Here is a 14,882-nt window from a genome sequence, read left to right on the forward strand (position 1 = left end):
CATTATGATTCAGGAAGCATTAAAGAGATAAGACTGATCAAGTCCTTACAAGGTGCTATTCTTGGACATGCTATGCAAAGTTTTAGATCTGAGTTCATATCACTGGAAGGCATGCAAAGTGTGGCAAAGGCAAAAGCACAGCTCTACAACTGTAGCATTCCTACAGCAAGACAGAAAGAGACAAGAAAATTCTGAAAGATCAGTGTCCAGCTATTCTGGACTTATTCAGTGACAGACAGGATTCATTATCTCAACACGATGGCAGGTGAAGGCAAACCCCTGAAGTTGATCAGTTGTTCTTTGACCACCTACAGCAGTGCTATAGTACATGCCTTCATATTCTCACACATATACACAAAGATAAATCAAAAATCAAACTTATTGATATTATAATATCCAGCATAGTAAGTTAATTCCTCAAAATAAAAGACTTAAAATGTTTAATGCACTGGTGCCCTTAAAAGAAATTGAAAATAATTTTACTAATGTTTAACAATAGAAAATAATGAACAATTAAGCTGCAAAATCTGAAGATTTAAAAAGTAGTAAGAACAACAGATAAAAATGATAACAACTTTTATAACAAGTGAAAACATTTGTCAAAACTGTCCCCTACTTATTTATTTTTCAATTTATTTCGCTAGGTCACCAGTATCCTGATGAGTTTTCACAAAGGAGACTTAGTTTTTATTGTTTGTTTGTTTTGTTTTTTAAGTCATGTTACTTTGAAATCCAGAGAGAAACTAAAAGGCAAAGTCACACAGTTACATCTATATGGAGATGTCTTAACAACTTGATCTTAACAGTTTTGATGAACTTTTACAAAGCTGTACAAATCTCATGATACATTTAATGATAGCATGTCTGCCTCACTCTAAGTTCAGATCTTTAGAAGTTCATATTTAAGAGTGTTTACCCACCCAGAGTTTTCAAATCCAAAAGCAACCCTGACTATGCATACTGATGAAGGGACAATAATGACAGAAACCAGGGATAGAACCAATACATAAAATCAACAAGGCAGAGCTCCTTCTGTTTAGGAAAATTTGATAAATGCAGCTACAAATGTAATTCTCTTTCTTATTTTGATGTTCAGGGTTGTTTACAGCCATCCAACTTTTACTTCCTACTAAACCCATACTTCAAATCTCCATGAGGGAGATAAGCTTTATGAAACAACTTGCAACAACTTCTCAGAAAATTGCACACTTGAAGATCCAATTTTGTTCTTTCACGCTTGTCCTAAAATAGTCCCCTTTTTGATCACCAGGCAATTTCCCAAACTCTTTGAGATTTTCTTCCTAAACAATTTGTTTTCTCAGAGATGCTTTTGGCAATAATTTAACACTTCGCTCTTCCCGTTGAGTTGGACGAATTAGAAAATAATTGAAATTAAAATCCAATGGAAATAAGGCAGAGATTAAACTCTTACCTGAGAGCCAGAATCTCCCTGGTGAGAGCTTTGTTCTGTCAACATTCAAAGAGATGAACTCACTAAGAGAAGACATGTTGCTCTTAATGTGCTCTGTGCTCAGATGAGAGAATGGGAATTACTGAACTGCAGCACTTTTCTCAAATGACCATTTGTTCATTTTCTGATTTACATCCCAAATGCTGTCCTTTCTCCAAGTGTCCTTCTCACACAGTTCCTTCACCCATCTCCCACCCACTTCTCCGCTGAGAGGATATAACAGGTCCTCGGGTCATCCCCCAACCTGGCACTTTTTGAAACTGAGCCACCAATCAAAGAATCTGCACTGGCAGACATGTAGCTCAGTGTACATTAGGGGAAGCACTCACAACACCTTTGCCTGTCTGTGGAATCCATTCCACAGCAGGGCTGCCTTGTCTGGTCTTAGGAGGAGAGGATGCTCCTAATCCTGTAGAGACTTGATAGTTGACACTGTTGGTCTTCAAAAAACATTTTAAATTGAGCACATATTATATTATAGTACTGTTATTAAGTTAGCTCCTATCAATAAAATCTATTTCTTTGAGCATATCTCCTAGACTGTAACTGCATGATTCTGGCTTTGCATTTCCTTGCTGCGTCCACTTAGTTAAGGGAATTGCTATAGGTGCTTTGCTTTTTACTGATAATTTACTTATATTAGCAATTGTTCTCCAAAGGGTTTACATGGGCCAAGAACCTACAGTACCTTGCCAGAGTAATTGGAACCCCATAAAGCCTTTGTTCTCCACCAGTGGGTGGCAATGCCTTTGAAAGGCAAATGACATTTTCACAGAGTCACATATCAGAACACCTACATATCACATATTTACATTATGACTCAAGCAAAACTATAGTTGTGAAGTAGCATATGAAATAATTGCATGGGTCACACAACATGAGGAGCTGTATTAAAGAGAAGCTACATTATGAAGGTTAAAAACCACTGCTCTAAACAGAAGCTTATGAAATGTTAATGTTTTCTGTAGTTTCTGAAATAAGATTCTTAAACATAAACATAAATGTACCAAAAAGGTGGATATTTTGTATGTCAAAATTTAAATTTTCAAACACTTTATAATGATAAATCTTTTATTGTCAATTTTCCCTAAATTAAATGGCTCACTCATCCTTATCACAATATATATTTACTTTTAGTTTTTATTTTCATATTTAATTTTATTTCTAGTATATATATATATATATTAAACAGATCTTCTTCCTCTATGTGCTAATAATGGACTTGATTGAGAGCCTACTACTTTCCAGGCCCTGTGATGCATGTTATATATGTAACAGTTTATTCTACCTTCACAAACACCAAAGGTGTTAGAGGATCCCTGACTTCTCAAGCTATACCTAAGGAAGCTTTGCCTGGAGAGGTTTACTAGTGGAAGCAGGAGGTGAAGGTTTTGAAGGTACCACTCTGTTATGGAAGGGACTGAAGTCAGTTTAATGTCCTTATCACCCAGACGAAGAACCTAAGACCCAGGTCAAGACATTGGAAACCCTGTCTCTCTGTTATCTCACTGTGTCTTCCCTTTTCTTCCTGCTCAATCCTCAATTTATATTTTTTCCACTTTTTTAACTTTGTGTAAAAAAATCATAATAGCTTCCTTATAAGTCCAACGTATTTTCCTCCCTCACATACCCATTATTTTCTCCACTGAACAACAGCCACTGCTGGAGAAGAATCCCTTAGTCTTGTAGAGGAGCATCAGTCAGCTTCACAGATGAAGGCAAAAGTGAGAAGACAGAAATCTCTTCTTTAAAGAATGTCACTAATGGTTTCCATCTATATTCATTTTTTTTTGTTTGTTTCTAAATGGTTTTAAAACAATACTGAGACTCAAAAGCTTGAAGAGACATGGGTGACCTTCCAGAAACAAGGTATTGACTCTGACTGGTTGTCAAGTCATGGCTTTCTAAGAACAAATAGCAGCTTCTGAATGATTCTTAAGGTTGCTTTCCAGGAGAAAACTATAGTTTGTAGTTGTCAAGAAAAATGTGAATGAAAGCCTAAAAATTAAACACTTATATTTCTATCTTAAATGCATTATTCTTTTCTTAAATATTTTAGCATGTACCTTTAGGATACGCATTATATTTTGGTAGACACATAGACGACAAACTGGTTTTGAATAATTGACATTTCCATGACCCATCATCTCTTCTATATCTGCAATGATAGAGAAGCCTTTGCAAACCAAAAGTAAAAGATAGACTTGATATGTTTAGGCTTAGTTATGGCCCTGGGGAGCTTGAGACTCAGAAACAGAAAAAATGGATCAAGAGTTGGGTCTTAAAATTTTTAGATAAAAACACAATTGCATCCATTTTTCACTTGTAAACTGAAAGAAGAAAAATCAGTACTTGGAACCAATGGTTGATAATTTAACATTATAAACACCCCGCACACACATACCACCATCATGCATTTAAAGACACATGTAAAATAAAATACTTTCATATTTTATATTGTATTGGTTTAGTAATGACAGACTGACTTTACTGTCAATCATCTCTAAAATGATCTTACTTTTAAAAGAAAATAATAATTTATTTATCTATTTTCAGAGGTAATATTTTATTGAGAATTAACTATATATCTTCCACTCTCTTGGAAACTGAGAATAGTACAAGAATTGAAACAAATGCGACAGCATCTGTGATATCATGAAACTTGATTTCCAGAGGAAAACAGAAATAATAAATAAGCAGACAAAATACATTGCACTTAATAAGCCCTACAGAAAAGGGGAAATAGCAAAAGATTGAAGCAAGTAAACAGATGGAATAAGAAGATAATATGGCTATAAAACCTTGCCCTTTGAACCAAAATAAAAAAGTAAGTGTGACAGTAACGAGAAAAATGCATCATCTTAGCAAAGAAAAAGAAGATAAGAGACTATGAGATAAAAGAGCAGCCAGAGAGCAATACAAAGAAATTCTTGCAAGAAATGAACTGTGAGCTAATAGATGCAAGAGATTCTTTTCTCTTACAGGCTCTTTACTGTGAGTCCAATGGAAATCTACTGAGTTTTCAGAAAAATCATACAATCCAACTTGTGTTTTAACAAAACTATTTTGATCAGAAAGTTATAAATGCACTAATTGACTTCAGGTCAAGATGCACTTTGCAACGAACCCAATGAGAGAGCATGTGACTTTACTTAGAATGATACCAGTAAGAACTTTATAAAAGGTTTATCTAGGTATATTTAGAAGGCTAAAAGCTGGAATGCCAATAAACTTTTAAGAAGTACAGGGGAAATGATTATGGTTGTAAATAGAAAAGAAATTTAACTGATGTTTTTCTAGGTTTACCTAACCCATTCTGGTCACTTTCATCTCCTTGCTCATTCTCTTTAACATCACACATTCAGCAAACACTTTCCCTCTTGCCTCATCCTATTGTCACACGTGTTTTTTTCCTTTGTGATCTTCTGGTTTTAACCAGGGCTATATGCATGGGCAGGAGTGGGAAACTACTGCATCATAAATAAGTTATCACTGGTTACACAATTTTGAAAGCCGAGTACTTTGCACTGCCATCTCACTGAGATGGAAAAGACTGCAGAAATGGCTGCATAAGTATAGCATTGTTGTTTATTTGGGCAAGTTTTGTTTTGTTGCTTTAGTTTTGTTTGCTCAATATTGGAGGGTTATATCAAGACCTCATTTATAACATGCTCAATTAAAGAGGCCTATTAGACATCGAAGGTGGAGGTGTCAAGTAGATAATTGGAAATGCAAGTCTGAATTGATAGGAGAGGTCATTGAGGAAGAAATGAATTTGGGAGTCATTAGCATATAGATGAGGAAGAATCAGCAAAGGCAATATAAAGAGAGGTCAAGAAGTTTGAGAGAAAAAGTAGTTGATTGTTGTATTCTGGAAGCCAAGTGAAGAAATCATTCCAAGGAGCAGAAAGTAATATTGATGAAGGTCAAGGGAGCTACAGCCTGTGAATTGACTGCTATACTTAGCAATGTGGGATCATAGGTTTGAAATGGGTACTGTTGCTGCAAGAGAAAAATGTCAACAAGATATCTGAACAGGAAGACAGACGTGGAGGGTGAGGAATAGCAATAATTCTCTCGAGAAGATATAGTTTAAAAAAGAAGATAAAAGAGAAGGGAATTGCTAGACAGAAACTAGGTTCAGGGTGGTATTAAAGCAATCAGGATATAACTCAGTGGTGGAGCACTTGTCTGGCTTGAATAGGCCTTAGGTTTGTTTCGTCTACACTGAAGAAGAGGTTTGTACAAACTAAGAGTTGCCAAATGTCCTTTGCCTGTGTCTAGGGATGAGCCATTAAGAAGGAAAACATTGACTGATATAGGAGAGAAAGGATGACAATGAAAGACTGAGATTTGTTGTAGTTACCCAAACAATGGACCAAGAACAGAGAGGATTAACATTGTCCAGAAAATTGTGAGAAACACAAATTATGTTGCTCTTGCTAAGGCTACATCTGAGTCTACTGTTGAGACCTGGGGATTCGGACCTCAATAAGTTGCTGAAAAGTTACGGCGATAATCAGAAAGTAACTGACGGACTTTACAGAAAGTACAGACCGGTGTGATGTAGGTCCACAGGAAGGTATCTATGACATTAGAGGGAAATGATAGATTGAGTGTCTGTAGAAAAATGAAGAAGAGGGGCAGCTACAGATACACAACCAAACAATTTCTTTTCTACCTGCCACAAGTTCTCAACATTGGAGGAATCACCATTTAGTTCCTGTCTTCTGCTTGGTGCTAAGGACTACATCAGCTGGGCAGAATGATGGCTCCCGGGAAAGTAACACGGTTTGCTTCAAACCAATATCGACTGAAACGCATAATGGCGTGTTGTAAAAGCTCAGCAGATTCCCTGTCCACATTGTATGGGCAATTTTGATTCTTTAAAAAAGAATTGTCCATTTGGCTTCTTTTTGCAGCCGATTACAACGTTGTCATTTCATACCCAGCGTAGGGATACCGTGCCTTGAGTGTCTGGCATGTTACAAATGTGGTCAGATGCAGTTGTTTAACTGACTCTTTGTAATGCAGTAAGTGGGGAGATGCTTCTTGACATGCCGGTGATAGCAATAACTAATTCTTCTGTTTGATGCTACTTCTTCAAGGATTCCTGTTTAACTTTCTTATTCCTGAAAGATGCCTCGCCAGTTTTCCAGAATCCATTCTAGCTTAGGTCATTTTTTTTGTTTGTTTTTTGTTTTAGAGCAATAAATATGTACTTTTAGTATCTGCCTAGGCTGTATAGCCTAGAAACACACAAGATTCAGAAAGACACACACAGTAAAAGACAATGGTACCAAAATTCATAAACATATTTTGAAAATTAAACTAGTGCTAAATTTTTACATAACAAATTAAAGGAAAAGCTTTCAGTGATAAAGCATGCCAGCATTATACAATAATGGCTATAAATCTTTTCACTTAATATGTTTATTAATTATTTATTACATAGATCTCTCTTTAAACTCTCTCTGAAAAATAACAAGACAGCATATCATATAAAATTAATGAATAAACATATTAGTCAATAAGTTTCCACATCCTATGTGCAATAATTCATGGTTCTAGATTTTATAGTTATTGATTCACTATGAGATTATTATAAAAGACAAATTTTTAGTCCAGCTGCACTTTCTGTGAGACTACTGGGTTGGAAATTATACCTACTATTTACCTGAGAAAGAGGATATTTTGTTTGTTAACATTTAATGAAATTCATTGGTAATAAATTGAATGATTATCTTTAATTAAAGTCTAAATAAAACCCCATGTATTTTTAAGGCTCTGACTCATTAACTTGTTTTAACTGTGCCGTCTTTGACATACAGCTTGCATGGTCTTGGTAATTAATTCTGTTCCTGAATTTCAGGTGTGATCACATCACCCTGTTGTACTTCTGTACCACGGGTGACTAACGATGTTTGCAGGACAAATAAATCAATGTTAAACTTAGAGCTGCCATCCTGCTCTGTCCCCGATCCTGATGAATCATGTCTACGCGCCCATTCAAACCGCATTCCAGCTGCTTGTGGTCACTTTCCTTCACGTCTTCCACCTCCTGCATCACCAGGGGCTGCAACAACTCCAGAAAGTGTTGATGTTCTCAGTCCACCTCAGTGCCACTGCTCCTTACTTCTGTCAGAGTTTCCCCAACCCTTCCCTAAACTTTGGGACTATAAAACCCTAAGTGACTTTTTCTTGGCTCCTATTCTGATTGCTCTCTCTCTGCAGCCCCTGTGCGTCTATCCTGAATCCCAGAACAGTCAGTTAGACTTCACCATGTGAAGCTAAGGGCATCAAAGCTTTGCATTAAACCATAGCATTGCAAACAAGATAAAGTGTAGACATATTTGGGTGGTCCTGAAGCCTGGGATCTGGCCACAGTTAGTGTTTCCAGGTGAAATTCTGACTGTTTCATTACCACTCACACTGTGCTGTGCAAATTCTAAAACTTGGGGGGGAGGGGAGTCTTCTCTCAAACTCTGACTGCCAAGATTATATACACACATGTGCACATACGCTCACACAATCCCAGCCTCCAGCTGGAAACCAGAACTCAACTTTTAAAATGGAAATAACTTTAATAGGTTATGAGAGTACTGCAAACTATTCAGGCCTTTGCAAATTTCTTTCAACGAATCATCATTATTACCATTTGGGCTTTTCTATTTCAATGTGGCACTTAAACCTCTCGTAATAACAACACATTTTAGCTTCTATGCTATTCATAAACATGGCTGAATCATACATGAGGACTGTTTTTTTGTTTTTTGGTTTTTTTTCAGTGTTATGGATGATTTATATGCATCTCTGAGAAAATGAAAGTAACTTTCCATTTGTGCTCCTTTTCTCATTTCTCCCTTTCTTAGTAATTTGCAAATAAGAGCCCCTGTTTTTTTCTGTCATTTAATCCTACATTCTTGCAAAGATGCTATTATTTTGTTGATGGTTAGATCATTAATAAGTACAATTACGATCTGCCACATTGCTTTTTAAATTATGCCATAATTGCATGTGTATGAATTTTCAATTGTGGATATTAAGCTTTGCTAAAAGAAACCCTCTTTCTTTATTAAAACTGGTTGAGCTCTAGGTGTAGTTTCAAAACATTTCAATTTCTGGAGCTACTTTGTATTCCTGCAGTGTAACTGTATAACACTAATGTAAAATTCCACATTCCTTCCCTTGACTACTTCTTTGCTACTCTGCACATAGACCAATGCCCTTAATGCTTATTGATTTCTCAAATGGCACAGTTTTTGAACAACAAAAAGAAATAATATCTGGTTTACTGGGAGTAGCTTTAAAGCATAAAGACCAAAGGAAAGAACATGAATATATTTTAAAGAGAAATGAATATAACCGAGATTCCAAACTAATAGGAGCAAGGAACCTCAGAAGGCTCTTAATAAACACTCCACTTCAAATTTCCTGGAGAATAAAGAAAAATGTAAATCAGTATCTCTTTCTACTTTATTAAATATTTTATTTGTCCTATCAACACTAGTGTGTGTGTGTGTATGTGTGTGTGTGTGTGTGTGTGTGTAACTGAACAATCTTAGATTAAAAACAATAGAATTTAATGATGTTGCTTTTCTTTCTTATGTCTCGATGTTCCCACTTTATCTTAAGTTATCCACATTCCCGTGATATATTTTATTACATTTTTGTTTTTAAATACATATATCTATTAAAAAACAACAAAAAGCAAACAAGCAGAACAGTGTGGCCTCTGATTTTTTCCAACTGGAACATGAAATTTAGATGTGTCTATCATATCTACAGAAAGAATGTAGTTTCAAGTAAGATCTGAAGTTCAAAGCTGGCAGAGGCCTCAGACTTGAAACCCACTGGACGTGTTTTATAAGAAAACATTAAAAGAAATTATGTCACCAACCAGATACACAGCTGGCAATAAAGAAACAAAACCAGATTCCCACCCTTCCTGCACCCATTTTAAATAGATCACACATTCTTGCACGTTGCAATTTTCAGTCCCAGTTTTCAAATCTTCACGAAGGGGAAATAGAATTAACCAGGTCTGGTGTAGGACTGAGAACCTCCAAAGGAGAATGGCAACTTTCATTCTCTGAGGCAAAACTAGAAAGAAAGTTTCCCTTCACGGCCCCTGTTCTGTCCGTTCCGCAGTAAGGTGCTTAGAGGCTACACTCACACAGGCCGTTAGCTGTTAATCGCTGACTGTGGTTTGAAAGTGATGACACTAATTTTAGGTTGCTGTTGGAACAACTGATCTTCTGTTCACGTTGCATGATCATCTCAGAAATTATTCGCAGGCTGTTTTCCTATTCTTCCGAAGGCACTCTAGTCTTGCCCAGAGAAATCTGTACAAATTAAGTTTGGCATTTAGAATGTGCACTTTGGCAGATCCCCATTTAGAGGCTTTTGGCTTTGCCGTCAACGAGAAACGAGATTATAGACAAAACCCAGAAGAGACAGACTCTGTTCCTGGTAACAGTGCACTGGAGCTGGAAAAGCTCCCTATCCCAGCCCTCCAACCTTGCACCAAACCCTAGCAAGAATATTCTGTTTGTGTTGCAAAGTGTCCTAGAAGAGAGGAAAAGGAGGGCAAGGCACTTGCCATGAGGGTGGGGGGAAGGAGGTTCCTAGATCTGCCTGGTGATTAGAGCAGGGCTCTTGGTCTCTTTTCATGCTGTAGATGTGGCTTGCTGCAGTCACGCCTCCCGCTGCCAGCCAGGCTCCGGGATCCTAATCAGTCACTATGAAAACTCATTAGCTCCACAGCAATGAGTGCTTCACTGCTGAAGCTGGGCGCTGTGCTCAGTACCATGGCAATGATCTCAAACTGGATGTCCCAAACGCTCCCATCCCTGGTAGGACTGAACACCACCAGGCTGTCGGCGCCAGATACCTTAGTAAGTCACTCTGGTGGGTTTGACCGTCTCGTATTTAAAACAGTGGGCGTTGTACATTTCAAAGGCTTGAGGGTCTGCTGCTCCCTTTTTTGGTGAACTTCAAAGATAGAATATCTGTGTGATAACTTTACTCATGGATATTTATGAACACTTTAAAGTTACACCAAAAGAAAAATTAAGTGGGTGGGGGACTGCTGGCGAATTGACTATCAAAAGGCAGACTGGTCTCATTAAATTCTTAAGAATTATATGTTTTAACTAAATTAACTCAAAAGATCTGAAAGGATTCTTTATTATGTTTTGTTTCTATGACATTTCCTGTAATGTGTGCAACCTTTGCAATTTCCTACAGAATAGACTGTATTCTCCCTAATCTGTTTTTGCCACAGCAGGTTCTTCCTTTGGAACGCAATGCCTATGGCTGTGTGTAATTAATTCAGTCAGAGAAGCCAACGTCTTTTTAAGCATAAGTGGATTATGAAAGGAGCTCAGTAATTTAAAGGATGCCAAAAAGATACTGAAACCACTAAAAAGTGAGAACCAGAGAAAACATACCTGACTTTTTTAAAAAAATCATTTCTATTGTATTAGTTAGTATTTTACACAGACTTTTTTTACTGCCATAAATTGGTCATGTATACTCTTCATCTATGTAAAGTTAATGAGTCTTAGTACTTTCCACATTTTACCCAATTCTTCTCTGGTATTTTGAAATTAGATGTATTCATCCACACTCCAAATTTAAAGAAAAATATAAATTAGTAGTTTCTCAACTTAAAATACAAAATTTGAAATAAAAGGCATATTCTAAAAAAATGTCCTGCTATCAAATAAAAGATTCAAAATGAACATAATATTCAAAGTTTTTATCTTGTGTATTACACTAGTGGACCATGCCAAGAAAGAAATCCTCCATTTTAGTAGTTGTTTACAGCTTCTAATAATAGCCTATCAATCAATGAACAATTAACCATGTAGTCTGATTGAATTAATTATATAATTTGACAGTTTCTCAGAGTATGTAGGTACCAGCAGATTTGATGTGCCTAGTGCATGTTAGCTTCCTAAGGTCCTTCATGGTACCTAAGTAACTTCTCTGTGGAGAGTTTCTTCACAACTTACATGGCAAGGCCGGGCAGCAGAGCTGACAAGGAGACCGACAGTCACACAGGCAGCAGGAGACCTCATTGATTTGCATTTATACAGCAAGTGATCTGACATACTTAATATTTACTGAGTCAACTTTTCCATAGGTTCATGCACAGTTTTAAAAACACCGTTTTAGAATTAACAATTTTAGAAAGGTGAATCTTAGCTGATGATAAACTATCTAATTTGGTATATTAAGTGTTAGCCGTATACTTGTTTGCTCCTATTTCCAGGAGCCATCTGTGCATCTGTGTTTCTTTCAGGATTTTAAATGTATTTTTGAGTTCAAAGTGAAAGCTGTCCAGTTGATAATCAAATAATGAAGCATTGCTCTAGATATGAATATATGCCAACACAACAATTCTTACTTTAGCTACTCCTCCTTGACAAAGAAAAACAAATTTAAAAAGCCATACAGAATTCTGAAAGTTTCATTATAGTTCCTGAACAAACGTCAGTGGATGGTATTCTGGTATTTTCTGAAATGAAGAAAGATTAAGTATCAAAACTTTTATTTCTTTTTTCTTATTTGATTCTTCAATGAGAATTAGTTTCTCTTACCCAATTATTCAAAATCATTGCTCATGACTTAGAATCTGTATGATGAAGAATGAATGAATCAGCTCATCTTTAGAGAAATATAAAATATTGATGCTGCAAGGTTATGTCAGACTTTAGAAATGGTTTGGTCTGCCCGTATTCCCACTATCATCAGCAATATCATTTATTTATCCATTTGCTTACTTATATTGAAAATTAAATCTTGTGATAAGTGAAGAATTTTTTTCAGTTAAGGTTTTAGAGGAAATGTAATGTATGCAACATGTTATAGGTCACATAATTGAGAGGAAGAAAGGTGCCCTGGGCACCTGCCATCTGCTTCCTTCCCACACAGTCTAACCTTTGCCTCAGTCAAGATACTCCATAGAAACTTAGAGCTCTATGGTTAGAGTTCTGAATGAGATAATAAAAAATCTATACTGTACAGGTGTGACAGCTGACTCAAATTGTGTATCAATTAGATTATTATAAGTACTCATGTTTCTACAACAATAAAATCATAGTTCTGCCCAGTGATCCATATCCCCATAATATCAATTGCTAATTTGTGAACTTCATGGCTTCCAGGTTCTTCTAGGTCCACCCAGCTTTGCACAAACAGTTTCTCATTTTCCAGGATGTTCTTCTACTTCTTTTCTACAGACCAATAGCCTTACCCTTTGAAATTTACTTCTTCATCTTCTTGGCCTCAAAGAGAAAGAAAATAGCTATGTACTTCAGCTCTATACTTAACTTCTTGCAGTAAAGGAGGAAAGAAACTCTTAAGTGGCATCACACACATTATAGATGTAGTGGGGGAGGCTTTTTGGCAAAGGGACCTTTTCACCTGATTCCTTTACAATAATCCCTTATGGAAAAAAGATATCATTAATTCTATCTCTACATAGCTTTCTGTGCAATTAGATGAAGGAGAGATGCTTCCTTGGCATAATAGGCACAACAGAATGTAGCGGGTCACCATTGCTCTTTCATTTTCCACTCCTAATTTCTACCTCTATGGTAAACTGTATAAAAAAGATGAGCTTGTAACTGCGCAGAAATCACACACAAACACACACACACACACACACACACATACACACACACACACACACATACACACACACACACACACATCTCAAAATAGGTTAGATGTTTATACAACACAATAACAGAAAGAAAAATATTGGTTATGCAAATAGTATTATAGCTTAAAAAATGTTTCAATTGATCTAAAGAGCAAAGCAGAAAAGTCAATTTGAAATGTTAAAAGATAACTAAATTGATTTATGGTATGATTGTTTCAAGAGCTAAGGGAGGCTTCGAATATGCAGGACACCGTCTACCAGGGGCTAATTAAATAGAGCTTTTTACTACGTGATTAAGTCCCTCCCATTTTCCTTCAAAAAGTGATATTATTGCTATTTTTCTTGCTTAAGTTTTTTCCCTTCTACACATTGGAGTGGGATCATGGCCTTTGGAGAAGCCTGGAGAGTTGTCTTCAGGTCTCTGTGGGCTCAGGCCCCCTCTGGCCCTTTTCTCTGATGCTGTCACTTCCCCTGTAGTCTTAGCTTCTAACAAATCCCTCATGCTGTGGGAGCCTTACCAAGAATAACCTGGAAAAGAGCAATTAAAAAAGCAGAGAGTGTTCAGCAGACACTGTTCCCAAATAGTCAGCCCTACTGCTGTGGTTGGAAGAGGCCTTGAAGGGACCTGTGGGCATAAGACATTTTTTGTGTTGCAACATTTTCAGACATCTATCTGGTGTCTTCTCATATGCAACTACCCTGATGCATTTAGTCAGTTTAACTGACTAAAGTTCTCTGTAAAAACACTGTCAGAATCCTCCGAGGCTATTACTCTGAAATAACAAGTGTGTTTTTATAGTTCTAAATGATGATGTCTAATTTTACCACCTATCATTGATTTTGGGGTGTTTGGGGTTTGTTTTGCAGTAGTAAGGAAGAAACCCAGACACTTGTACAGGCTGCCGTTCCATCACATTGTCTTTTATTATGACTGTTCTTCTCTCTCAAAATTATTAGGCAATGTCCATTATGTGTTAAGTAAATTAAAAAGAGTTGGTAGAAAACTCAGAATAGCAAATCTTAAGAGTAACAAAAAATGTGACAATTGGCTTTTTATAGAAGCATCCTGTAGAGAATGCGAGTGGATCAGTTTCTGTTTAGAAGTCTGAAGCAGGAGTAGAGACTAAGAGAAAATTCCAGAAAGACCATTTTCCAGATTGAGAGGGTGATGTATGAAGGGCTTGAGTCCCGACCGTGCAGAGGTCATGGGGAGCACAAAAATATGTAAATACAATCCCATTGTATAGAGTGACGTGTGACTAAAAACAACTCTGGCCCTTTTTACTTCCAATCCATTGGGGTTTTCAATCAATATGAACAGAGATGGCCACCTTAAACTTGCTGAAGAGTTTGCTATTTTTATTGTTGCTTTTATTTTCATAGCTGGGTTTTTCTCCCTTAAAACATAACTGTTTACTAGTTTGAAGAGTATTTATTTATTTCAGTTCCAAAGATTCGTGTAAGAAATAGAAGGATAACGGCTACAGAATGACATCTTTATTAACACATCCTCCACAGCATATTCTTCTGGTATGATCTCTTAACCTCTCTCTAATTCCTGTTTTCACATTTTTCCTTTCTCTGGAACCAAAGCCATTAATTTGCTCCTCCTCACCTAAGACTCTGAAGCAAGCAAGACATATCCTTAGATGGGAATTTAATAATGGTTTATGTCACTCACATAAACGATGCTTCGAATATAGGTTTTAATAATGTGATGATCTTCTACTTTACTTC

At 36.6% G+C, this 14,882-nt stretch overlaps 1 protein-coding gene across 4 annotated transcripts in view; it reads left to right on the top strand.

Moving 5' to 3' along the window:
- Window positions 1-14,882, top strand: part of OLFM3 (olfactomedin 3) — a gene marked incomplete at both ends in the record, with an annotated part of 231,933 nt that overhangs the window by 176,516 nt on the left and 40,535 nt on the right. For 2 of the 4 annotated variants that reach the window (XM_080916191.1, XM_080916192.1), the window contains one exon: window positions 10,240-10,368. The exons of the other annotated variants lie outside the window; for them this stretch is intronic. In XM_080916191.1, the coding sequence (XP_080772317.1) occupies window positions 10,240-10,368 (129 nt within the window). Of the gene's footprint in view, window positions 1-10,239; window positions 10,369-14,882 lie in introns of those variants that run through there. 4 annotated transcript variants of the gene reach the window in all.

The sequence above is a fragment of the Micromys minutus genome, assembly GCF_963924665.1.
Source record: "Micromys minutus genome assembly, chromosome: 4".
Lineage (NCBI taxonomy): Eukaryota > Metazoa > Chordata > Mammalia > Rodentia > Muridae > Micromys > Micromys minutus.